The sequence below is a fragment of the Clavelina lepadiformis genome, chromosome 2 (assembly GCF_947623445.1).
Source record: "Clavelina lepadiformis chromosome 2, kaClaLepa1.1, whole genome shotgun sequence".
Lineage (NCBI taxonomy): Eukaryota > Metazoa > Chordata > Ascidiacea > Aplousobranchia > Clavelinidae > Clavelina > Clavelina lepadiformis.
This window is the reverse complement of record NC_135241.1, coordinates 18,721,312-18,748,457: the sequence shown is the minus strand read 5'-3', so window position 1 is coordinate 18,748,457 and position 27,146 is coordinate 18,721,312. Positions and strand designations below refer to the sequence as shown.

Below are 27,146 nucleotides of genomic sequence, written 5' to 3'. Positions count from 1 at the left end.
AAGTATTACACTGGGCAACATCAAAATTATTCCTCAAATGAAAATATGTTACCTAGACTAACTTTGGGATGCTGATTCCAAATCTGAAATCAGAATTGGTCTATCACGTCAGGATTTAAGGATATGAAAATTCACGAAATTCGGATTTTGCATTGATTCGCACTATATTATAAGGTAGTACAGTATAAGGTATTGTGCAATTTTCTTTCCTAGCGGATCGTTGGTCTTCAATGCATATTGTGTACGGTTAATATTGACATTATTTTGTAAATGTAATGTTCTACATGACAATTAATGCATTCTTGAGTGTTCTTGGCGATGACTATACGCACTTGGCCATGGCTATAGGGAGGGGTTATATGTGGAGACCTTAAAGTTGTGTCACTTTACTCGGATTGCAGTTGGGTTACATCAAGCATATGTGTTTTCTCTGTTTGTGGGGCAGTCGAGACGATGCAAACCACTATAACACAACCGAATATCCAATGAGAAGTTATGAGAACTAACTACATTGTTGGAAGATATAATGTTAAGTGTCAACCCCTAATTGATCCCAGCAAAGTGTAGGCCTACTTGCCACCACTTCATATTAAACTCGGCCTGATCAAACAATTTGTGAAGGCAATGGATGTCAATGGAGATGGATTCCTACATATAAAAGAAAAGTTTGGTGCTATACTAAGTGATGCTAAACTGAGAGCTGGAATATTTGTTGGCCCCCAGATACGTGATTTGATCCGTGACCCAGTATTTCCATCCAAGCTTAATTCAATTGAATTGGAAGCCTGGAATGCGTTTGTACAGATTGTACAAAATTTTCTTGGGAACTATAGGGCAGAAAATTACTCGGATCTAGTCGACAATTTGCTGGAATCATATCGCGAAATGGGCTGCAGAATGTCACTTAAACTGCATTTTCTTCGTTCACACTTGGACTTTTTCCTACCAAACCTGGGTGATGTGAGCGACGAGCATGGTGAAAGATTTCACCAAGACATCTCTTTGATGGAATCGCGGTATAAAGGTCGATTTAACCCAAAATGATGGGGACTACTGCTGGTTTCTCCAGCGTGAAACTGACACTGAACATGCTCGAAATAGCAAGTGTTTGAAGCACTTTTGAGGGGATACAATGCTATTTTGGTTTGGTTTAATCATCCTGGGTTGTGTTAAATTGTGCAATATGATAATGCTGTTATTTTCACTAGCAATTACTGTGTTGATTACATCTAATGTTTTGTTCTGCACAGCCAAAATTAGCTGAAATGACAATTAAGGGTTGTCGTGTGCATATATCATATCTCAAAAACGTGATGTGTTAGAAAAAATCTAAGGCCAGATTTGGATTCAGCATGGCCACATTAGTCTAGAATGACTCTAGATAAACTTGAAACGAGCAAGGAATAAAAAATAAGTTGAAAAATGTTGCCCAGTGTTATTAGGCTACAGGTTTTATACACTTACACTAAGTTATTACTCTCAGTAATCTTTGCTTACACTACACCATCCTTGCCCATACAACCAATCTTTAAACATGTTCTTTTCTAAAAACCAATGTACACTTTTCTTGGAAAAAACCCGCATCAGCTGCTCACTTTGCTGGAAAACTAAACTGCTATTGATTACGTCACCGACGTGTTAGGTCACCAACAGCAGGCTGTCAGTCACTGAACAGCAAGCAATAGCAGGGTGCTATTAAAAAAACAGTAAGTTGCAGCACACTGCCCTTTTGGGTGCAATCTCGCCTCTGGATCAGAGCCACTGATGCATTGTTTTTTTTTGAACTTTTACCCAGTAGGCTTTTGTAGTTCTACTTTTAAATGAAACACAGAAGCGTAGAACAATGTGCAGTAGAACACACAGCAATTTCCCCATTGATGTACAACTTCTTAATAGGTATTGCACCCACTGTTTGCGGTATGTTCGCGTTTTGAACACCATTGTTAGAAACGAACAGTGAGCTGCCCAGTTTTCAGCAGCAACGAACAGCAGGGCGCTACTTGTACTACTACTTGCACGCTACTTGCACTACTAGCGCTACTTGACGTCACGTACAGCAGCCGGTTTATTACAGACAAGCAACCAACAGCAGGGTGACAGGCTGCTGTTCGTTACATCATGAACAGCAGCCTAGCGTTACACCCCATCAACTGTCTCTGTCAACCTGTCAACTACTGAGCAATATACAATAACAGGGTTTTATTTGAAAACGGTACAATAATTTTACACTTTTGTACAATAAAATCACCCCTTTTTCTGATTACGGCCCTGCCCTCTGAATTACGACCCTCTGATTACTAAATCAGCAAACACGTGACGTCATGATTGCAGCGGCCTGTAGTTGACGACATCACGATAAAAATTTAGTATGTGCTCAGTTAAAACTACTAATTTGCTTAAATGCTTCCGTTTCGCAAACCTGGTCATACCATAACCATACCAATTGACACCATTCAGTTGCTTGGTTTATCTGATCGTTAGCAGGTTTTCTCTGCTGTAAAACATGCCTTATGTGATGATTACTACGTTAATTAGGCTGGTAAGTATACTGGCGATAAAGTGTATTGTGGTAGGCCTATAATTAAGCTAGTACAGCGTGGTCCAACTGCAGGCCCGCGGGCCAAAGTTGGCCCGCGAGCACCGATTTTTGGCCCGCGAACTGATAGTCAGCTTTGATAGTCGCTATTGTCGAGGAAGAACCTCGACCGCAAATGTCACGTTGATCAGCATTTAATAGCTAAATTTTGAACTATTCTAATTTCAGTTTTAATAAAAAAAGAGAACTTTTTTCAGTTCTAATATCAATGTCACATTGTTTTTCAGTTCTAATTTAAAAACATTGGCCCGCAAGATAAAAAAATTTTCTGATTTTGGCCCGCGATGAAAAGAAGTTGGACCACGCTGAGCTAGTATATAGCGTATCTTAGCTTCTTACGTGTACCTTACTACAGTGCTTTTTAACATTTTTTCTCTCATGCACCCTTGGAATGTGATGTTGTGATTTCATTTAACCTTGCCATTTATGTGATTGTGATTTATGGTTAATTTTTGCAATTTAATAAGACAAATGACATAATTGACATTTACTAGCAGCATCATGCCGCTCAAGCCTTTTTGTGGTGAACTTCTATGCATCCCATCACACTAAGCCTTAAAGTGATTGTTAATGAAATGGTGTAGGCCAGGGGTCGGCAACCTGCGGCTCCGGAGCCGCATGCGGCTCTTTCATCCTTCTGATGCGGCTCTTATTAATTTTATTGCTACAGTAGAAACAAACAGAAGAACACTCGCATCTTTATCTCACTGAGAACATTATAGTAAATGAAAGCAATCATTCTGGTTGTGACGTCATAATTAGTCGATTAACGTAAAGGTTGTTTTTAGCAGTCTACTAGCAGCAGTTAGATTAGAGAGTGCGCAGGCTGTAACAGCCAACCAACTATGAGTAAATCTAAGAAAAGAAAAGTGTCTGAAGAACATTAAAAACAGATACCGCACACATCTCACAGATGACAGCTTACAATCATGTGTGAAGATGAAGATGACATCCTACAGCCCTCACGTACAGATGCTTTGCAATGAAATGCAAGAGCAAAAATCACATTAATTAAATCTTACTGAATTAACTGCTTTTATAAATGCGACACATGACAGTTTTGTTACAGAGTGTCGTTTTCGTTTTATTGTGAAAATAGTTTTGCGGCTCCCAGTGATTTTTATTTTGTGGAATATCGGTTAAAATGGCTCTAAGTGCAAAAGGTTGCCGACCCTTGGTGTAGGCCAAACCCTTTCCGTGCTTTTTTGGTCTGTTAATTTTGTGCTTATATCAGGATTGATCGAATATTAAGGATTTATTATGTCATACTTTCTTTTTCGCTACCTTGTAACTCCTTTCCTACACCTCTATATAGTAATCACAGGATATATTTGTATCTACTAGACCCAAGCAGCTCAAACTGTGATGTCATTTGGTTGTGCACTTCTGCTCTGGGCCCAGTTTACTACGTCAAATGACATAGTTTGCTTTGAAGCAGTAAAACCATGTTATATCGTACATAATTTCAGAATTTAGTGGGTTATAACCATAGTTCTTGCAACCAAAGTTTCACCATATTTTAGTACGGTGATTAATTAGTAATGAACAGATCAATATGGAGAGAATCAATACTAAGAAGCTTGTGCAGTAGATGGTGATATGTTAACACCATAAATTTCTCACATTGGAGCCGCAAGGCATGTCGTATCCTAAACAACCTTAACCAACAGGTCAGTTTCCACCTCTTGTTCATGCCCTTCTCTCTTCCAGCATCATTGCCACTCGACTTCTGAAAAATGAGATGCACCAGCAAAGAGGTGGAAACTTCTCTGCAATGACTTGTGGCAAATGGAATGTCTGACCTGTAAGGGTATAAACACCAGATGGCTAAAACATCTCTGAAGATTTCTCATCAAATGAGTTCCCCATGTTGGTCTTGTGATAAAGTCCTGGCTTTGTTGCTTCCTGCTTGTAACATCACAAAATTATGAAATTATGGAGAAGATCTCGCGTAGTTGTAATTCCAAGGTTTCATAAGGGACCCAAAGAATTGTCGTCTGATATTTTTTTTTGTCCCCTTCTAGATTATCAAACACCTGATCTACACCCCATTGATCCCTTCCTCCCACAAAGACATGCTGGGTTTCGACGCAGGAGGTCAATTGTAGACCAAGTCACTCTAACGGCCCGGGTCATCAAGGGCAGTTTCAAGACTAAGGAAAAGGCTATCGCTGTACTATTACAGTTGCCTACGACACAATAGGTTACGGTGGATTCGCCTGTAAGCTTCTTGTGTTCCTCGGCAGGCACATGATCATGGAGCTTGTCTGCAGCTTGAGCTTTACCATCACTAGACTTTACCACAGACTGCAACACAGGCTGCGACACATTAAGAAGACCATTCCACAAAGATTGGTCTTCCCCCCTTTTAACATCTACACTTCCTAAAGCCATGACCCGTTTACTTACCGAACGTGGACTTGGACGTGGAAAACAGTGGAGGTGACTCTTTGCCAAGACATGACTACTCATTGACTTACCTCCGGAAATGGAGACTGAAACTTCAGATCAGCAGCACGTCTGTGCCCTTCTGTAATACTTCAAAATACCTTAAGGTTGTAACCTTAGACAGATTGGTCTTGTATTGCCGATAACTTGAGTTTTTATACAAGAAACTTATTTCCCAGGCCACCTTGATCAGGTGACTGATGGCCTAGGGCTGCTACTCTTTATGGAGCAGCACTAGCTCTAGTCCAGTGCTTTTCCACCTGCGAGACTGTATCCACCAGTGCGTATAGAAAAAGATTCTTCTGCATGAAATTTGTCTCCCTGATTTTCGTTTACTCTTAAGCAATGCTGATTGGTTGTGCAAGTTTGGCATTTTCACGCTTACCCTCGCGTCAGGCCATGGTTGAGGCAAGTTTGTAATATACATTGTGCAATCATCGCAGTTTTATATTTTTAAATGTATTTGCAATGTAACACTCCATTTGCTTGTATGCGGAGCATTGCACAATCCCATGAAATCGGCAAGGAAGCCTTTAACTAGACTAGGCCTAACTACAGTAGCGTGAATGGCATAAAAAAGTTGCCTGACAAACTAGTATTGTATGGTATCACAAACTTTGTTTTCAGATTGACGGAAGTCTTTCCACAACTTAAACTTGGCGATGATTCGTCATCTCGAGCCTCGGCTGCTGATCTTGTCTTTGTGCAAGTTTTTATATAGAAACGCTTGTTTTATATGTTTTGTTTATTTTTTTGTATTACTCAAATTTGGAACTGTTCATCAAGACCACTGAACAAAAGTAAGTGTCCTACACACCTTGCTCAAGGAAATTACAACAGCAGCACAACTGGAAATCGAATCCAGTTCGCAATTGGCCTTACCCTGATGTAACATGCACTTAAAGCAAAGTAAAACACTCTAATGTTTAAGACTAGGTTAAGTGTGTGTTGATGTGTCGAGTTCGGGTTACAAATGCTAACACATATGCGTATTCTGGTAAGGATTGTTTTATGAAATATTTAGTTTCAATAAGTAATATCAAGAAAAGGTAAATGAATGACCAAATCGCCAGCCTGCCAAACGCTTTAAATACAGCTTGGACTGTATCACGTGCGACTGACATTTTCGTGACACTAAAAAGTGCAAAACGTCATCAAAAGGGTTGAAATGCATTGCTCTAATCTATTCCACCTCTAGCTACTGCGCACCTGTTGGTGGTTCAGCCGACTCCCACACCTCCAGACTCTTGCCACCCAGAATGGCCTGGGTACGGCTTCATCGCCAGTGAACCGGTGTTTCCACTCAACTCTGTACAATTGGATAATGACAAACTCCATGTCTTGCGAGTGTGGCGCAGAGGAGCCAACCTCAGTCCATGTTATATCCGACTATTCATGGAATACACGACCTGTGAGCTTAGTTCGGTGGCTGTTCGACTCAATCCCTGACATCTAGTACAGTTGGACGAGTAACACCTGGCTCATACAAGTTTGAAGCAATGCTTATGTTATTTGCCACCTTGATTCGAATGACATTGTTAGTTAGTATGCGTAAAGCGACTTCGATGTTTCTTAGTTGTCAGCAAGTACGTTACTACAGTGGTACTAACGATCTGGTACTAATTCGAAACAAAGTTACGCTCACAATAAGGCTTAGGCTTGTTCAGATCATTCTAAATACCTCAACAAACGAAAAAAATTCAAACCACTCACTTTCCTTTCCCGAAAGTTTGGAGTTTTTGGCATACATGGCTAAACCATGAAATTGAACAATTTTTCGTGTATGATTCACCCGTGTACGATTTTCGCCTTACCATTTAACATTATTTGTTTTTTGTTTTGGAGCTATTACTCTCTAATAGGTTACCTACTGTCAGTTTTGTTGGCTACAGTGTGTAACATCATCAGCTGTATTCGTTTCAGATAACCAACGTTTTTGTGACCTAAACAATTACAAATCATCAAGTAACAATTGATTTATCAATAAACTGTGCATATGTACATTGTGTAGAAGGTGGCTTTCATATTTTCATTGAAAATGTGAACATTGGTTCCATGTATTGTTTACGTTATAAAGGTGTTCGCTGTAACCGGTACGCACAAAATAGTGAATACAATAGCTGACTCGGGACTAAAATTCGGATGTTTTAGAAGTGTAAACAATATTAATGGGGTACATAGTAACAAGGTTTATTTGTACTAAAGCTACCGGTACGTTTTGTGTAGAACTGCACATAAAATAGGCAGATACAGACACAGCGCACTGAAAAAACAAAAGATGCCAGCAACTAGTAAAGCTTCTCAAAAGTTTAAGACCAATTGCGAGAATTTGCATTTTTGTAACTTAAGAACAAGAAAATTTATTGCAAGTGTTGTTTATCCGGATAACGGTTAACCGATTAACCGCAGTTTTTTTTCTATCTGATATCCGGATATAATTCTGCCGGTTAACCGGCTAAAAGAGTATCGTTGCTAATGCGTTTTACACTTTTTAGTAAGTTTGAACATTCTTTGTTACGTAGAGGCTGACTCCCGCTGAGCGCAATTAAACCTTTGTTCACACTTCTATTGTCTTATACTTTCTTAAAAGGTTACTCAGAAATCAGAACAAAAACCATCTGAAAAACTGAAGTTCAGACATATATCCATCAAACAGTTTGATTCAAAAAGTTTGTCAATCCAGGACTTGAACAGGTCTTAAACTCAAGTTTTACAGCATCAGGTACGATCATGTGATGAGGAAGATGGTTGTGTGCTCCCTCTTGTTTTTAAACAAAAACATTTGATCCACTTCGTTGCTCACAGGTATAAATGTCAGCACATTGATCATAAAAATCGTTTGACTGACAAATTTGGGCTGAAATCTTGTAAACCAAACAAAAAAACAGGCTCACTCGATCTATGAAAGCTAAATGATACACATTTTCCAAGTCTCACCTCGATTCGACTGCTGAAAAGTGAAAGAAAGTAATATTTTCTGATGAGTGACTGTGAAACAACCCCCATCAAGCAACAATGTCTGCAAATGGTACAGGTGGTCTGTATTTCCTCCATCCAGATCTACCATCTAAAACATTTCTGACACGGCAGGACATTCCTCTTTCGAACTGTGTAATCGCTTTTCTTTAACTACATCGATAAGCAAACAAATTGAACGTTTACAAGCCTAGCTCCAGCCATCAAAACTAGATAGCAGGGATTATTACATCATCCACCATTCAAGTCAAACAAAGCTTTTGTTACATCATAAACATGTTGTTACATAACAATCGTAAATCTCCTCGTCTCACAATGTCCTTCTGTTGTCCAGAAGCATTGTGACGGCACTGAACGTACGCTCTAATAAGTATGAGCTGGGAAATGCATTGAAAAAAATTTTTACCCGGTCCCACATGTGAGGATATTTCACTTTAATTTCGCGTTGCAGCCAAAATGATTGATACGAGATACGGAATTTTGGTTTGAGTTCAAAATCATTTTGCAAGAATCCCTTGCTCGGAAATATCAATGAATTGGTCGATTATCCAGTCAGGAATCTCCAATTGTATTACATCCTGAAACCGAACTTCCATGTCTCCATGCAATTCCTGAATATATTTGCTGTATGTCTCAACATCAACATTAGAAATACCTTTGTCGCTGATATCAAGTTGTTGCAAGCTGGAAAACTGGAAGAATTGCGTCTAGCTAAATTTCGCCCATACAACGCAAGCTTATTTTTGAATCCACACAGTGCTGATTTTACCTTGATTCGATTTACCTCGTTACCCTGAAGGAATAGGTTCAATTCGTTAAATTTGGAAAATATATCTGACAAGTATGCGATATCATTTCATAGCAATAATTTCTTTGGCAAGGCCAGGGTGACAGCTTTCCAAGAATTCCACAACAGTATCTATCAGTGTGTAAAATCGTGCAAGGCAGCTTCCCTTGGAGAGCCATCTTACTCTTGTGTGTAGAAGTAAGCGCTCAAGGGCCTCGTTGTTCTCTTTACACAATTGCTTAAACAAGCGTGTGTTAAGTCCATGAGCTTTAATCTTATTTACTGCCTTGATGACAGTCGTCAATGAGAGGTTAAGACGACCACTGATATTCTTGGCCACCAAATGCTGCCGATGAATCACACAATGAATTGTAAGCACGTTTGGATTCGCTGCTTTTAGGAATGCCATGGAGCCACGGTAACGGCCCATCATAGATGGGGCGCCGTCAGTTGCACACACTATGATATTGGTAAGTGGAATTTGTTTTTTTTTCGAGATATGTTTTAACTTCTTGAAATACTGTCTCACCGCGAGTATCTGAATCCAGTGCTAAAACTATTGCCAACTCTTCATGTAAAACTCCATCATTCACAAAACGAACAAACCCAAGTAATAGAGACTCATTTACTGGAAAAGTTGACTCATCCAGTTGTAAACTGAATCCTGTATTCCTGATGATGCTGCATAAGCTATCTTCTATATAGGTGGCCATCTCATCCACCAGTCTCTGAACAGTATTGTTACTCAGAGGAATAGATTTAATAACTGTAGAAGAGGCCTTGTGATGCAAAACGGTGTCTAAAACTTCCTTCACTGATGGCAAGATCAATTTTTTGCCGATCGTGTGCGCCTTTTCTTGCAAGCATCGAAGACAAATTGTAAGACGCACATTATCCATCATTACTTGTATAGAAAAGGTTTAAAAACATCGTGCCAACAGTTTTCCGTTTTTTGAAATTGTCCCAGAGCATTTGAAAAAATGTTGCACTCTTACCTACTTTATCTGGGTGAATTTTCGTTAAATGCTCGGAAAGTCTGGACGGCTTCATCGCTTCATTAGAAAACACTTTAGACTAGAGCACAGCAAACACATTGGCTGTGATTCGGAATTTGGGGCTGGAATAAATCCATACTGGAGATAACTTGAACTGTATTGCCTGCATTTTCGTTTGACTGAACTCATTATTTAGCACTCTAATGACTGAATAAAATAACTATACCTAGGTACCGGCTCACTAACTAAAATCTAAGAATATTGCTATTCACAATCACACTAGCTTCCTCGTGGCTAAAATACCCTTTGGCATATGCAACATGAGAAAAAATGCAAGATTATTATGACGCAATACTGTTGGAATTCGTCTATTAACATAACGAAACAGTCCTTATTTCAATTGGACTGAAATTTATGGTTTGGAATCAACCATTGTAGAATCACTGAAAACAGCAATAAAAAATGTGTTGACTTAAAGAACTACTCCTTAATTCTGCTCCAACTGTGAATCTTGTAGATAGTATGGCTGTATACTATATTATCTTGCTGTATAATACAGTATATTCTCACAACGCTAAGTTCAAATCGACTGTTAAAAAAACCACTTATATTAGATCTGGAAAAACTATTCGCTAGGAATAAATTTATTAGCATTTCACTCTTACACGCATTCTATTTAGTGTGTTTGAACGTCTGGTATAATTAAAATTTGTGCAAAGTTTATTGTTTTTTGTCATTGTCTTAGCCTATTTATTAAAAGTAAGATTGAGTTGAATTAAATTAATTGATAGCATCATTTTGGAAAGTGCTTTAGTACAAGTAGTCGAATAACTTGTTTTGATTTTGCCTCGAAAGTGCCATAGTTTTAGGCTGTAGAGGTGATGATGATGCTAAACGGCAATATGATTCCTCTGCTTGCATTAAAGCGATTACCTTTGTTTTATTGTTAATGTATTTTCTATGTTTAGGAAAATGGACCTACTGTTGTTGGTGATGAAGCCTCAGATCGAGACTTGATGGCATATCTAGGAGCAAGTTTAGTCCAAAAAACCGGAAATCCTTTGTAGGTTTTGCTTTGTAGTGTAGGCAGATTATTTTTTGTCCCAAATGTCAATTTTAAAACCCAACGTATCATAAAACACTAGTGGTAAAACCCTTTTATGGAATGAGGAGTGTCATATTAGGAAAGTGAGGCATTTAATTTACCAGTACTAATAAGATTATATCGAATAATTCACTATAAATGTAACTGATAATAACAGTAAAGTGTAAAGTGCATTATGTAAAATAGTGTTAAGTAGCCTTTTTATTGAAAGTTTTTTTGAATAACACAATCTTTTGGTTAACTAATTACTTTGCAGTTTTCGTAAACATAAAAAAAATTTCGTTGTTGGCCAAAAAAAAATCAATCAAGAATATTTTATTGCTTCAGAATTACTTTTCGAAACCATTGCCATGATGTTTTGCATAGGTTTTTTACTTGCGAGCCATCATGTGGTGCGTTGTGTTTTGACAACTCTGTCAACCTTCTGTTTCAGCAAAGAATGGGTTGTTGACCTTCCTCCACGTGTTGTTTTAAATAAGCTAGAAGATGCAGGCTACAAGGTTGTTGGCACAGCTGGCATTGGACAAACTGCAATATGGACCTTACACAAACCAAAAGAATAGTATTTGAACATACAGTTTGTATGGCTTGTGCAATGTGGTCTTTTAATATCTATGCAAACTATATCAGTACAATGTGTATAACTGTATATCATACTATTACTACCAGTATGTTCAAATGATTTTTATAATTATGTATTGTCTCTGTATATGTCACTAACAATCTTGCTGTGTTGAAGAATAAATCGAACATAATTCTTTGTTTTCATTTATTTCTAAGCTCGCAATGCAATTAATCAACATTAGGAATAACTATACAAATGGAAGTGAAAACGTGTTTTTTTGTGTTTACACATGGTCGAGAAATAATATAAACGTACAATTTCAGGATTGAGTGCATTTATTAGAGTACACAACTTTGCCGGGTTAGATATGTTTTTCAGTCCTGCCGTGACAATTGCATAGGTTTGCGAGTAAAAAGCTCAAGATCTTTGAACTGTCAAAATTTGTATGAAATTATTCACCCACCAAAAAAACAATATAACAAGCAAAATCAAGTTTTTAATTGCAGACTCAAAAGCATAATATTAAGACATATACAACACCACTGCAAAGCTTGTAACTTGGTAAATGCTGCATTGTTAAAGTTTCATTCTGACACTGAATGGTAAATAAGTAACTCAGGCACAGCGTTTTTACATTTTAGCCGTCAGATATACTTCCAGGTCATACCATGCATGGGTTGTGCCAAGGAGACGCAAAAATTAGGTGGGAGTTTAGAAAAATTAAAAAGATAATACAGCGTACCTAATTTCAGGCATGCAAGGGTAAGCAGAAGGCTTCATTTTTCAAAATAGTACCACATTTGTATAGCGCAAAAATATTCACAATTACATGCGGAAGAAGAATTATCACCTCAATTAGTTGCTGCATCACTCTGCTTTAGTTCATAAAAGGCACGATCACCATTCGCAAACATGAAATTTCTGGAAGGTTGGTTTGCATTAGATGAAGTGAGAAGCGAATTACCAGGGATGGGAGGAGGCGGTAATATTTCCCCGTACCGGTGACAACCCAAAGAAGATGCAGGACAAGTAGTGACAATGGATGCTGCAGCAATGTTTTTCCCGTATTGACCCGGGTGTAGTGCAGGGAATGTAAGTTGCCCATGGGAAGACTTTGCTGAAAGCAAGGCTGTATGATCACAGGACAAAGTACATCGATTTTGTACATGGTGGTTGCTGGTTAGTATGGGAATAGCTTGTTCTAATTTCCCATTGTAAACATTTCCAACTGAAATATGACCCTGGAGCACAGGCTGGGTTTTGTTTTCCATTTTTACGTTGACTGGTAAGCTCAGTGCCTGGGTTGTACCAATGCTGGGATAGGCAGTTCGCTTAGACGAAAGGGAAATGCCTCTGCTTACTTTCATTTCGGTCGATGACGGCATGCCATTGTCATGAAGTGGAATACTTTTAAGGTCACCGTCTGGAGAAAGGGGCTCCTTCATAAAAACAAAATTGGTCTTTATGCACATATACGACACCTTTTTCAAATTCCAATAAAATGAATTTCAAGAAAAGGCTACAAATTTGGCATCACACTTAAGATCAAGTTTCAGGTATTTTTGACTGTTGGTCACCTCATGTGACTGTTGTTCGTGCATAGCAATCCGCTTCTCTTTTTGGCGACGGTTACAAAACCACACCCGTACAACTTCTTTCTCCATTTCACATTCCTCAGCTATTTGGTTTAAATCGTCTGATGTTGGCTTCGGATTCTGAATGAAAGAATTGCATTGCATTGCAAGAATTGAACTTTGATTAAGCTAGCAAGCAATACATTCCTTCTTGCAACAAATGGTAGAGAAATGAAAACTAAATTCAAATTTGCGGGATAATGCCGCAAAATAATCCTGCCCGCAGGCGATGAAATTTAGCTCAGGTACAACCTTGTAATCAATAGACCTTTGTTCGCCACAAAATTATTGGATACATCACATATATGTGCATAACATACATGTCAACAACATCCTTACAAGTATTTCAAACAGGCTACATTTACTTTGTCAAACTGCTCATCTAGAAGTTTTTTTCTATTTTGGTCAATGCTTGTCCGCTTCTTTCTTTTCCTTGATTGGCGAACCTCTTCAGCTGGAGGGATTTCTGGCGGAACTGGTTGAGTACCACCTGTAAAGTTAGAATATATATAACAGTTAATGATTGATTTAAAAATTTTATCCACCGTCAATAATGCAGAGTATTAATCCTGAAACAAACACAAATGAAATATCGATGTGCTTTCGAAATTTTTTCAAGTATAAATCAAACCATAATAAAATATTCCATAATAGATATTTCTTACCATCTCTTGACTGCTCCGCCAACTTGTTTGCGTACTCTAACCACCGTTCCAACAGAGGTTTTAATTTCAACATATTCTTGAAACTAAAAGAACATTGTTGCACATTTTGCAGTTTTGTTCATACCTTATTATATAGAAGCGTTAATTAAACTGGCAATGCAATAGTTGGTATAATATACAACCTGCGTAGCAGAGTCATTTAATGGGCAATGCCGTAAAGCATCACCTATTTTGATTCTAATGGTGGCAATGAAAGGTCATCAATGGCTTGATGCATTGTTTCTGCAAGAGGTTGTCAATAGAGGGCTTATTTGCATAAGGCCTAGGGATTTTGTTGCAATTTTATGCAAACTAGTTTTTGCTTCAGCATTTACTGGTATGTACTGAATGTTGGGCATGACGTCAATCTTTAACTTTAGAGTTACACAGCCAACGGTGCTAAATTATCAGTAAGTTGTTTTAGATAACACAACTCGAATTTTTTCACACTGATTCCGATACAAGCACGGTGGACCACTAATTACCACCTGACTATCTAGCCTTATGAGCCTTTTAACCACAGACTTATAGGTTGCGTAACCAAAGTCAGTGACAAAAACAATTATTTTTGACCTTGTCTAAACCTAAAATAAGACAAAAACAACTGCAGCCATAAGCAGTTTTATTAAAGTGTAGCAAACCTTACACGATCACAACACTTTTGCGAACTTAAAAAGTGTCACAAAAGCAGTCAGTGGCATTCGTTTGTCTTGGTGACTTATCACAAAAACATGTTTTTAACCACCGGTATATAATATTTATTACAAAACATTAACTTTTTGAAAATAAAGCACCTTTGAAGTTAAACTTTTTGCTAAAGTTACAAAGGACTAGAACTTTTTGTTACCTCAAATTGAGAGCTTCAAATCGGGAAATAGTCGTCTGACTGAAATCATTGCCGTAAAGGTGACCAATGGCATGACCAACATCTCCCTGGGTGTAACCAAGGCGAATTCTTTTCTGTTTGAACTCCTTCCCAAATGCCTCAAGGGTTTCAAGTTGCCTTGCTTCATCCTATGATTGCAATCATACGTTTTATACCTAAGTCACATGCAAATGTGATTGACAAACCAATGCTTGTTAGCCTATGCTTCTGACAAAATTAAATCCAATCAAGTTAAGATAATATTCAATTGCTTAATAGCATCTAGCACACTAACCAATATATTTTCATTTCTCTTCACTAATTTGTAATCATCCATATTCCCTGTGTCCTTAAAAAACAAAATATTATGATTGCAGCATCACATAACTGACATTATTTAACAGCAAAGAAGATATAGCAGATTTTCGAAGGCGTGCTCAGTCTCTTTTGTTCAAAATGTTCAATTGAGAAATAATAACCAAAGTTTCAATGTCTTCCGATTGCTCAAAGGTTTTGTTGCTGTCTGTTGAGTCCAACCTTTTACCTACAGATTTCTGCAGATGGCTTTTTCCCACTTCTAAATTCAAAACGTGTGTTTGCTCTTTCCAAAAGTTTCCATCTATGAAACAAAATGTACTTCAACGTTTATCTAAACAATAAAAAATTAAAACCCCACTTCATACCAAATAAACAATGCCGTGAATAGATTAATTATGCTTCCCTTAAAGTCTATGTGAAAAAGGAAGCAATACAAATGTGGTGGGGGTATAGCAGATAAAAATTTTCAATTGATTCTATCAAGGGTCGTAATACAAAAACATTTTTTCACTTTCTTCCAATTAATATATGCAAATTGAGCAGAGAGGTTCCTTATACCTTTACCACTCAAATCTGTGCATATTTTTTCACCATTATAATTAAAGTACTAAAAAATGTCTCTTATTTTGGGCAAAAGAAAACAGTTCATAGCTGCATAAGTCCATGATGTCAAAACAAACAAGTTCCAAATTACATTTTTTGGTTCCAGTCGATTCAAGCCATGGAAGATTTAACCCTAGATGGCCCAACTAACACCTACAGGTTGAATAGTCCTGGGTTGAATAATTTAATACATTGGTTGAATTGACAAACCACCACATGTTTTCACTTCAGAATTACCAGTCGTTATGACATTAAAGTTATATGAAACAATATCATGTTATGTTTCTCAATTTGCTCCATATAAACTTATGATCAACTGTACACATCACAGGAAATAACCTTGCCAACACGTGATAGTGTAACACGCTGGTCACGACGTATTATACCAACATGAAATAGACCATAACTTTAAGAAGTGTATTTTACACATATTGATTACAAAATAACACTGTATATATCTGCTGTAATGTTTGGATAACAAAATGATGATGAGGGTTGAGAAATTAGCATAACTTGAAAAAAGCACTCTGTCATGAAGTTGTAACATTTTAAGCTAGAACTGTAGAGATTACCCAATCCAGCTTGCAATTGTGACTGTGGAATGAACAAACATGAGCTTGATAATTCTGTTCCCAGGACACCATTTGTTTGTTTAAATTTCTTTTCAGTCTATTGCAATGTAAGAACATATTACATAATAAGTTGTTTTTTAAAAAACATATTGTATTATTTAGGTAATTTATGCATTAAAGTATATTTAGCTAAAGCATTGTAAACAAGTATATGTTATATTCTGTCAACTATAGTAAATGTACAGTATATACAGTACGATAAATATAGCAGGGTGCCATTAAATGGATGCAACACAACAGGTAAATATCAGAGGAAAAGAAAAGCATGTATGAAAAGTAAAGATTCTAAATAATATTCAATGCTCAACCAAATCATGACAGGTTCTGTTTGATAGTTATTAGATCAGCTTATATTTAACAGGAAACTTGTGCAACAAATGCACCTAGAAAATTTAAAGTCAGAACTATAAATGATCAGAAAGCCACACTTGACAGTTTTCTAAACGGTGTAATCTAGCATTTGCTTTTTACTATTCGTAATGTTTACACCATAAGCTTGTTGCCTTGATTAGTCATGCAGCCAAAAGAAGAGATGTATTTACTTGTTGCTCATAATTTGTGGCAAAGCAAACATTCATCTGACTCACCAAATCCTCTGCAACATCTTGTGTAGTTGATACCTTTCCTAAGCAGTAATCTTGCCTCGGAAAGTTTAAGCAGTCACTTGCTGATGACATATGCCTTGCTAAAATGCATCAAAATAAAAATGTACTTTAAACCGATGCTTGTAAACATTTGTTTGTTTAACTGATTATAAACATTTTATTAAAGAGTGTTATTGCAAAGTTAAATAGCGTAAACAAGCAATCAAGAACACTACCTCTTTTTCGTAGAGACATTACTTGCTGCAAACAATCATTTTACAAAAATAACAATCAACAATACACTAGATGGCGTCAAATACAATCACTCAATGCCTGTTAAAAAAGCAGTAATCAAATCAACATGCAGCCTACAACTTTTTGGCTTTTCTTTCAGAACGTCAGAATATTCAGCTCATATGAACAGGCGTAATGTGAAATTTGTAGTGCGAAGATGTTCTTCACACATGCATTTATGGTTCTTGCATGTGGGCTTTGCTTCACATGCGTACAGTGGAACCTGGGTTAATGACCACTTCAATGCGGCACGAAATATCCTAGATGATGACAGCAATGAAGTTGGTAAGAAGCAACTGCTGGAAACCCGTCTAACAAGACAATTAATCCATTAAATTATTTTAAATAAATTGCAAACTTTTTACTCGTAATTGTTAAATCATTACTAATTAATTGTAGCTGCGGTGTAAGCATCTAGGACTGTATTTTACGATTGAGTGCACACAGGTTAATGCAAGGCATACGCATAGGTTTTTTTAAGGTTTGACTTAGGCGACCGCTAAGAATTTTTAAGAAACCGCAGTTATGATATCTAAGTATGTGAAATTAACCATAGCTGCTTAAAGGAATTATAATTATTATCACAAATATTATATTTAATTAATTATTAACAGTGTAGATTTTACAAAACATCTTTCAGCATTTCTCCCTTTTGTGTCTGAACAAACGTTGAGTTTGACGTACAGTGGCACAGTTATAGTTATGAAAAAATGCATGTAATGATAACACCAACACATCTAATTAGAGTAAAGAGTGAGCTTATACAGTAATTGCTAATTTTCTGCTGTAGTTGCGGAAAAAAAATTTTTGAGAGACCTTTGCAGAAATTCAAGAGACTGTTTCGGTCCCTCAAAACGCCACAAAAAAACCTGCATAGTTTAATTTTATCCATTTCTGACACCTTTGCACATTCAATGGAATGTATTGCATAGTGATTTTTGGATAAATTCTTTTGATTTGCAACAATTTAAAAGAATTTTTTTGGGACCTGAGTCAAGTCAACGGAAATTTCCACGCTAACACGGGTCAAGTCGAGTCTTTTCATCTCTCCTGTTAGCAAACCCAATTCAGTCAATGTGCTTCACTAAGCTCGTGCATAATAAACATGATAGACCAGTGGTCCTCAACTGGGTCTGCAGACCCCTGAGGGTCCGTGAAGCACTTTATAGGGTTCTATGGAGGCAGAGTTCCCTGTAAGCTGTGCAACTCTGCGGTGCAATCGCCAGAAAAATAATTTGTGTAGTGAAATAATTACGATTTTCACACAGTTACTTTCCATTGTAAGGCAAGCAGGTTATGTAATTTTAGTACATCATGTCAGAATCTTCACTGATATATCACAATGGTGATAAAGTAATTTGTTTACTACAGTAGGTCTACCAAAAGTTTTACATTTAGACTTTGTGTTTAGTGGTTGCTTCCTTTTGTTTTGTCATAATCTGATAAACAGTTTATCGAGCAGAAAGCTAATTTTGCTTACATTTAAAACAGCAGGGGTCCGCCAAAACAAAAAGGTTGAGAACTACTGGGATAGACAGTACAAATATATGACAGACAACAGATTGAGGTCAAATAATTAACTTGCCACTCTGGTAAGTCTGAAACTTTTATACATACTTCTTGATGTTAACACTTTGTTGGATATGTGGCCTATGAAAAAACTTGAATCGATGAGCAATTACGGTGTCTTTTAGCGGCCGCTACAAGCGAAAAAACAAGCATGAAAGACAAAAACATGCCTACCTCACATTATTTTCAGCGATTTTAATTACACAAAATTACGACAACAGTTGTGCAGGAAATGTATTTACAAAGTGCAATAGTCTGATAACAGTCAGACAGCCTCCAAGCCCCATTCACCACACTATATTGCGAATGACTACAAATTTAACTTGGCTGCTTGGGATTTTAAAAACTAAAACACCTTGCTTGCAGAATCTTCATAGCCCGTACTAAAGAGGAACCAACGTTTGCAAAACGGCTGTCACTAGCCTATTTCAGCGGAAAAAATCGTACCTTCAAATTTCAATACTATTTTTAGTTTCTGTTAGCTTAACTTGAGCGTCATTACATAGTAACCTAAACCTACCTTTTAGGCTAATGTAAATCTAATTTCAGTACAACCCTAAATAGCTAAAATCAACTTTTTACATACCAGTATCTACTCCCTTTTCATGCTAACCGACTACCTTTAACAACGGTTTGCATTCTCCTGTTGCCTGTGTTATGCTTACGTATTAGTCCAAAGAAAGCGCACCAGATCAACTACACAAATCAAATTTTGTTCACACTGCTCAGTGCGAATCTAAATGCATCATTCAAAAACACCTTGATATAATTGAAACTGGTTCAAAGAAATTAGTATTGAATGATGGGCAATACTGTAACACGATTGTGTTTCCCTTTGTACGCATTACAGTCTTGGGTGAGGTAATTTTTAGCTGTATGCAAATTAGGCCGAGTTTTTAAGACATTTTAGGCGTTTTCATTTGAGGGTAGTATTTTCCTCTTAGACAAAACGCGCGTATACTCACGTGCGATATCTTAACACTCGATAGGCTATAGCAGAAGTTCTGAACCTGGGGTCAGTGAATATCATGATAAAGTTAAGTAAATTAAGTGAAAAGACTTCCTTGATTTCATTTAATCTTTGATTTGCAACTTTGTTCACTTGTTCAGATATTGTGGTCTTTGTCAAGCTAGGAGTTCAGCTAGACTAAATTTCAAATATAATAAGATTACTGAACGAAGTTTTTGATAATACTAATGACTTATGAATAATTTCATCATACTACAAATTTTTAAAATATTAATTGATTAAAACGTTGCCATAACAATATGCTTAAAAGGCGCGAGTATTTAGATTTAACATCGACCTGTAAAAATTGCGCTATTTGCACATGACACTGACAGTACCGACATTAAAAAAGGGTTTTTTAATTTAGTGATCGATTTCTGGCGCATATTTGCCGTTAGCACAGCGACAAATCTTTATCATAATTACCGGTATTAGAAGCTTACATCTTTGGAATTTCTTTGTAGGGATCCACAGCAAACCTAATTTTAGAGTGCAGTGATTTTGCGCAATTTGCGCAGTGATAAAACGGAAATGTACAGCGAAATGAGTAGTAGTAAAAACTCTTGTAGTGTAATAAATACCGTACATCCGTACTAATTACAAAACCCGAATAAAGCTTACAGCTTTGAACTGTGGGCCACGATTAAGTTACTCAAAGTGTTATTGTCTCAGCAAAGGGTATAAAAACATAAATCACACTCACACCGTGTCTTGTTTTGTAGAATCTTTTGTTGGGAAATTACTTGCTCGAAATAATTAATATCACGTCATAATGCTTATGCGGTGAAAAAGTAGATGGTTTTTGTAAATAATATGACGTCATAACAACCTTTGCATAGTGTGAAAAAATGCTTAAAATTTGGTGTAGTCTGCAGACTTCAAAATTTTTTCTAAGGGGTCCGGTGGCAAGAAAAAGGTTGGAAACCGCTGTCCTATAGGGTTTCCAAACGTCCTTAAGTGCAAATGACTTTCTTTGACCTTGCTACCAAAACTGGTTATGTCTTTAAAAACAATTAATTGTCTTTGAGTATTTTGGCCTGTTTTAAAACTCTTTTATGCTGTATAATAATGTGCTACGGCAGCATTGTTTCACAAGTTCGTGTTATAAGTATGTAACCAGTGGCGTAATTAGGACTGAATTGAGGGAGAGCAAAAGTTTCTAAAAGCTGGTTATAAAATTTCTGTGTTTTATGTTTTACCCCATCCCAAATGCTAAAAAATGTTGCGGTTTTACCCCTCAAAAACCGCTTTAAAACGCCTTGAAATAAAATGTATTCACAAATTTATACGTAGCCTACAATGCCTTAACCTTACACTAATTGTATAGTATACACTTTTAAAACGCCTTTTATTTCAACTAAACCTTAACGCCAAATTTAGAGTTCGCCGTTTTGTTTTAATCTGCAAGAATTTCAAAAAGTCGCAAGGAATGAGGTGAAATAAGTTTTGAATGCGAAAATATAGAGGCGAATATTGCACATTTAGCTGCATACCGATTAGATATTAATTAGTCTACTTTCAGCCCTACACAAACTTACAACAAGAATCATTAGGCCGAGCAATAGGATTACAAATGACCTAGGGGGTTGTCCAACTTAATTCAACCGCGGGCCACAAACAAGTGGTCAAAGTAGCCTAAAATGACCATGTGATGTAAGACGTAAACGTGACGCCGTTAACTTAACAAATGAAATTTACTTCAACTTATGCAAAATTGGAAGAATCAATGCGATACATCACATACCACAAAATTTTGTAAGTTATTTTACTTTGGGTTGTGATTCCGAAGATACATTTGATATACAATATTTTACAAACGTCAACCAATCAAACAAAGCTAACTTTAAATGAACGGTCCGAGTTTAACTCGTGCAAAGACTTTTTTCAGTCCGGAGATAATGACTATGATAACATACCATTTGTGCTTGTTTTGTGAAATCTGTGCTTATAAAGTAAAGTGTTATCAAGGAATACAGTGGACGCATTTTATATCAAATCACCAGAAAAATATCCCAAAAAGACTGAAAAATTGAAAGCCATAAGTTCTTGTATAGGCCTACTGTATTTTCCATATTCAAACAGATATACAGGCTTTTCAATATTTTAAATTTTGTTTTCATGTTGAGTTAATCCTTTGATAGGATTAGAAACACTGACAATATTTTTTCCAAAACGAGGAAATGATTGCTAATTGTGAACAGGTCATTATTAATTAGTTTCATCCTGCGTTCAATGTGAACAGTCAATATCCATGTTGGAGCCAAAAATTAATGATCGCAAATGTAAACTTCCTGTTTTATTTTTGGGTTGGTGTTATTTTATGTAAAATTTGCATAAGAGTGTGTCAAACAAAATTTTAAACTCAGATCACGATAAAACTTTATCTTTTTAATGCAATTCATGAAAATGTTCCCCGGCCAAGAAAAATGACTGGGCTGGCCTGCATTTGGACCAAGTCGAGTCTTAGGCTAACAACAACCCACAAAGCAAGCAGGATTCAGAAAAAGATCTTCGAAAATTGAACACTTGCATGTAATAAACCAACTTTAGGAAAAACAACGGAATGCAACATACACCAATTTATACTTTGGCTTGGTACAGATAACATTACTACAAAAATACGTTTGACTCGGTGGAAAGTACTGCAGTTATTGAGACAATATATAACCAAATGGTCCATCCAACCAACACCTATCAGCTACTAAAAACATCCAGGCTTAATATGACAGAAGAAACATCAAGATCAAGACCACATAAAAATTTTGAATCATTTAATCTTAGAAAATTGTACGACAAGGTGATTCGCTTTCCTCTAAACAAGTGGGTAACTTTACTGTCGGACCTGTATAGACTACATACAAAAACAAACGACATTATTTCATGTATAAATGCAATTAATCGTTTGCTCTATACAGTTGGCCTCTGAATGTCTTATGGGTTTCAAGAATTTTAAATTGTCAAACGAATACTTCGATTTTATTGTAACAACAGTTACTGCTCTAAAGGTACCACTGACGCAAAGTTTACGTCATTCTATGGTATATAAGCAATCAAAGCTTTGTACATCTATTGATGTCCACATTTGATTGGTTTCAGTTACTAGCTATATAGCGACTGGCAAACGCGTTCAATCAGCACTATACAAAATTATATACTTCATATGTACGTTTTCGAATAATTTTATGCCAACAAAGAAGATAAACTAAATTAATCATAGAAATGCAAGCACCCAAGAAATTAAAAAATAGGTTCAATATCGGTTTAGGTTTAATTAATTTATTATACTACTTTGAAGAATGGCTATAAGCCACGATCACGGCTCAAAAACAACGTTTTGCATACAGTAATGGCTTAGCGCAATCCAAAAAAAACAACTTAAGTTTAGAAGTAAAATTTTATAACATTATCAAACTGAACATAACCATTGGCTCAGTAAAAGCTATCTTGGCTTGCTTAAGCAAGTCGTTTAGTCTTATAGTATTCCTAGCCAAAACTTTTTCTATAATCTGAATATTGAAAGTGAGTTTTGATTTCACTCTGTGCCACCACTTTTCTTCATAGAAATCTAAATATACTGGATTTTGTTGTCGAACAAATAGTGTATGTTGTAAGTTTCTCTTGTCACATTGCCTTTTACCGGAACGTCCTTCCGACACAAAAATCTACACAGAAACGCTGTTCTGGTGCGTTCCGGCTCACTTTCACCACTGCTCTTAACTATACACGGCAACACTGGAAGAAATATTCAGAAAGTTATGTTGGGATAAATAAAAAGTAAGAATTAAACTCAATGGAGAATGTCTACATCAGGGGTGACAAACCTATTCGATGACGCGGGCCACTTTGTCAGTTACGGCTGAGCAAGCGGGCCGCACAATTTTTTTAACATTTTGCGTAATAATTAGCATTCAAGCACAACCGCTTCATTTGGCAGATTTTTAGCTGCTCCCGCGGCCGCAAAAAATACATCGATTGAGTGCGGCAATCTATTGAAGACATACTGCTGCGACTCAATTGTGCTATCAGCTTTTGATATCGCATTGCGCAAAGATTAGAAACAGGTGAAAGAAAGTTCAAGACTGCTGGTCTCACCGGACGCTTCGTTCAAGACTGCTGGTCTGCCGGACGCAAAATTTAACCCTAAATTCCGGACATGTCCGGAATTTTCCGGACGGTATGGCATTTCCTATAAGTCCTATATGCCTTGCATGTATGGGCGTTTGTCAAATCGTTTGGTGGGCCGCACAAAATTGTTTGGCGGGCCGCAGGTTCGTCACCTCTGGTCTACATCATCTTCGTTTTGCCGATGGCATTGTTTGTAACATTAAAACGACCTAAAAAACTATTAATGCATCAAGAGCTCAATTAGGAAACGGCTTGGCTTGGATATGAAACTGAATGTAGCTATGCTAGCTATGCGTTTGTTTAGTATCCGTTGTATGTATAAATTGTGGTAATGCTTAACCTGGTTTGTAATAAAACCTCAAGATATATACCGTTTCTTTCTTTTGATTGTAAGTATAAGCATGTTGTATGGTATGGTACAGTCAGAGGTGAATAATCTCGAGTCAGGTTTTTGGAAAGATTAGACTTACTTAAAAGACTCGATCGTGTTAACGTATAGAAACTTCGGTTGACTCGACTCGAGTCCCAAAACAAATTATTTCAAATCGTTGTAAAATCGATTTTTAAACTTGTGAAAGAATGTATTCAAAAATCAAAACGTTACACATTCTATTGAATATGCAAAAGCGTCAGAAATGGATAATATCAGATTTTATGCTTATAATTACTTTACGAGTATTCAGAGAGCCGTTTATTATTATCGATCTAAAACGAAAAATTAATCATAGATGGTGACTTGTCTGTGGCTTGGCATGTGTTAAGATTTGGACTTGAGTTGACCTGGAGTTTCGCTGTTAGTGACTTGACTTGTGTCATGGCCATAAAGACTTGTTTCCATCACCGAGTACAGTATCACAATCTTTTACTTGGACTGAAGAAAGTCTTTGCATGATTTAGGCCTAAATTTTACGATGATTCTTCACCGCTTTAACCACAATTATCGAGCTTGGCGTTTGCACAAGTTCCGATGGATATGCCTTTTTGATTTGGTTTTTAATTTTTTGTTCAATTGCCCGAATTTTAAACTGTTCATCAAGACCACTAGTAAGTTTGTAAAAGCTACCTTTAAGAAACTTTGAGCGTTTTACAATAACACGTCTCAAGATTTCACCTTGCCAAAGTCCGGGCGTGCCGGCGCCGCTCACTTCCTAAATTGACTCCCGTGGATATGCATCGTGCAATGATGAAGAGTATGAATTCATATTGCATTCTATAGGAACACTGAAGAAAGTTTTTGCACCACTTGAAATTCTTCGATGACACCTAGTTGCTTGAACCCCGGTTACCAAGCTTATTTCTGTGCATTGTCCGATGTGTACATGTTTTTAATTTTATTTTTATAGTTGTTTGTAGTTTTGCCTAATTTTTGAACTGAACCCGCAAAACTACCTATCTGGAAGAAGCGTCTTTAAAGCCTTGCCCAAGAAGTTTTCATCAAATCCGATCGCTACTTGCATATGATTTTGACATTGTTTGAATTGATTTTCAAAGTATTCGATTTTTACAGTAGTCAAGACAAATCCAAACGAACAAGCAAAACCAAGCGCAAATACATTTCATAAACAACGGTTTTCTAATTGCAAATTGAAGCCACAGGCGTGAACTGGAGCCAGGTTTTGCGCTTGGTGTTTTCTTGTCAGCCTTTTAAAAATAGGTTTACCAGGTTGTAAGCTGATTAGCTTAAGTTATATTGCATGTCCCTCGGTCTTTTTCAGGTCAAGGCAGGCGTGGCATTTATAACGTCTTTAACGAGGTTCGTGACCAGAAAGTGGTTGAAAAAACAATAATATAATTCTTATACGCGTTGCAATAAAATTAAGGTATTAAACAAGACCAGATCCTGAACATAATCCACTTAGGATTAAACCAAGTTGGTAATGGATTAAGCCTATGCTTGGCATTGACGGGGTCCTACATGGCATTAACGTAGCTTACCGCAATTTTGTTTATGATGTACACAGTATATACTATATAGTATTTTATATTCTTCATTTGAATCTATTGTATACTTGTTTTAACCTAACTTAGAAAATTATTTTTTTTCGGTAATATGGTTATTTTGTAACTAAGAAACGAATCGCTTGTTTACCTTTTGGGTCTTTCAGTTTTGGTCTTGGTATATATCCCTGATTGTTCATTCTACTTCACGGTAAAGCTGCAATTTTAGCACATTTTACTCATTTTTAGAAGAAATCTTATATCATGGCACCATGCTGTTCTCCCGCAAAACTCTAAAGTTCTGCACGGGACGGATTCTACTTTACCAGAGCACATTGCTTTACACAGTTAATGGTAAAAAATATACAATACAATACATTGGGAAAAACACTAGCTTATTGAGCCACGCCTTTTCCTGAGGACCCCAATTTTTGGACCATAAACGTTTTACGTCTACAGTCGTTGTCGTTCATCACATTTTCTTCCTTGTGCCTTTTTGTTGGCTATCTATAACCGTTACGTTACTTACTACTGTGAAATCTACAACAGCAGTGTTATATAATTTTTATACAAAGTTGATGGTTGAACCGTGTTAACCCAGTAGACTATATAGTAAAACAAAAAAATATACAGGTTGTCACTTTGAAGGTTAGCTTTATTTTTGATTCTTCTACACGAACTTTCGCAAGCATAGGCTTGCCTCTTCAAGTGTACCAGGAAATGAATATAAATAAATTTTGTAACAATAAATAAAGTAAAATAAATTTTATAACAATGATTTATAGTACAGTAAAAAAAATGATCACGCTTAAAAAATAATGAGCTCATGGCTTGTTTTCAAACAACACAACAGGTTACTTGTCACTGTGGTTATCATGCCATTGAAAGAAAATTGCCGATGGCCAACTTTCAACAAAGCAAATCTCGCACTGCATTTGTTGATACAAAGTTGTTTATTGTTTAATGAAATTGTAAATTAGTTAACTTGGTTTATTCATCAGCAAATATGGCGCTCTACTGAGTCAATATAGAAATTTATTTCTGCCAACGTTTCCTCAACCCATTCGGATTAGCTTCCAGGGTTAGATGGTATATTGGAAACACCATCGATTAAAAAGGCGCACATATTCTGGACTTTGAACAAGATTTGAAAATTCATTGAATACTTTCATATCACCAAGCACGGTCATGTGATTAACAATTACAGTGATTTTGCAACCCGAAGTACAACTTTTGCCTTAAAAAAATTCTTATTTTATTTCGTAGATTCTTAATACTGAATGTTTTATTTTTGAGAGTGACTATTTTACCGAAAATAGGTCACGCAGCATTTTAATTTTGCAAAAACATATAGAATAACAAACAACAACATTTTCGTAAAATTCAAATTTTATTCCCT

At 36.7% G+C, this 27,146-nt stretch overlaps 2 protein-coding genes across 3 annotated transcripts; one reads left to right on the top strand and one right to left on the bottom strand.

The window, feature by feature from the left end:
- The first annotated feature begins 1,918 nt into the window (after positions 1-1,918).
- LOC143445907 (GTP cyclohydrolase 1 feedback regulatory protein-like) lies at positions 1,919-11,794 on the top strand. The gene is made up of 3 exons (XM_076945301.1): positions 1,919-2,539; positions 10,771-10,865; positions 11,341-11,794. Exons 1-3 carry the CDS (start codon positions 2,504-2,506, stop codon positions 11,468-11,470), a joined length of 261 nt encoding a protein of 86 aa, XP_076801416.1. The 5' UTR covers positions 1,919-2,503; the 3' UTR covers positions 11,471-11,794.
- LOC143445906 (uncharacterized) lies at positions 11,663-26,339 on the bottom strand. Of its 2 annotated transcripts, XM_076945300.1 has the most exons (11): positions 25,899-26,339; positions 17,185-17,417; positions 16,816-16,913; positions 16,169-16,265; positions 15,155-15,294; positions 14,971-15,024; positions 14,658-14,824; positions 13,772-13,854; positions 13,472-13,596; positions 13,050-13,187; positions 11,663-12,911 (listed from the first exon to the last, which is right to left on the bottom strand). In XM_076945300.1, exons 3-11 carry the CDS (start codon positions 16,903-16,905, stop codon positions 12,324-12,326), a joined length of 1,482 nt encoding a protein of 493 aa, XP_076801415.1. In that variant the 5' UTR covers positions 16,906-16,913; positions 17,185-17,417; positions 25,899-26,339; the 3' UTR covers positions 11,663-12,323. The 2 variants fall into 2 exon arrangements, with proteins under 2 accessions (XP_076801415.1, XP_076801414.1); XM_076945299.1 differs by lacking the exon at positions 25,899-26,339 and having other exon boundaries at positions 17,049-17,191.
- Positions 26,340-27,146: the final 807 nt, after the last annotated feature.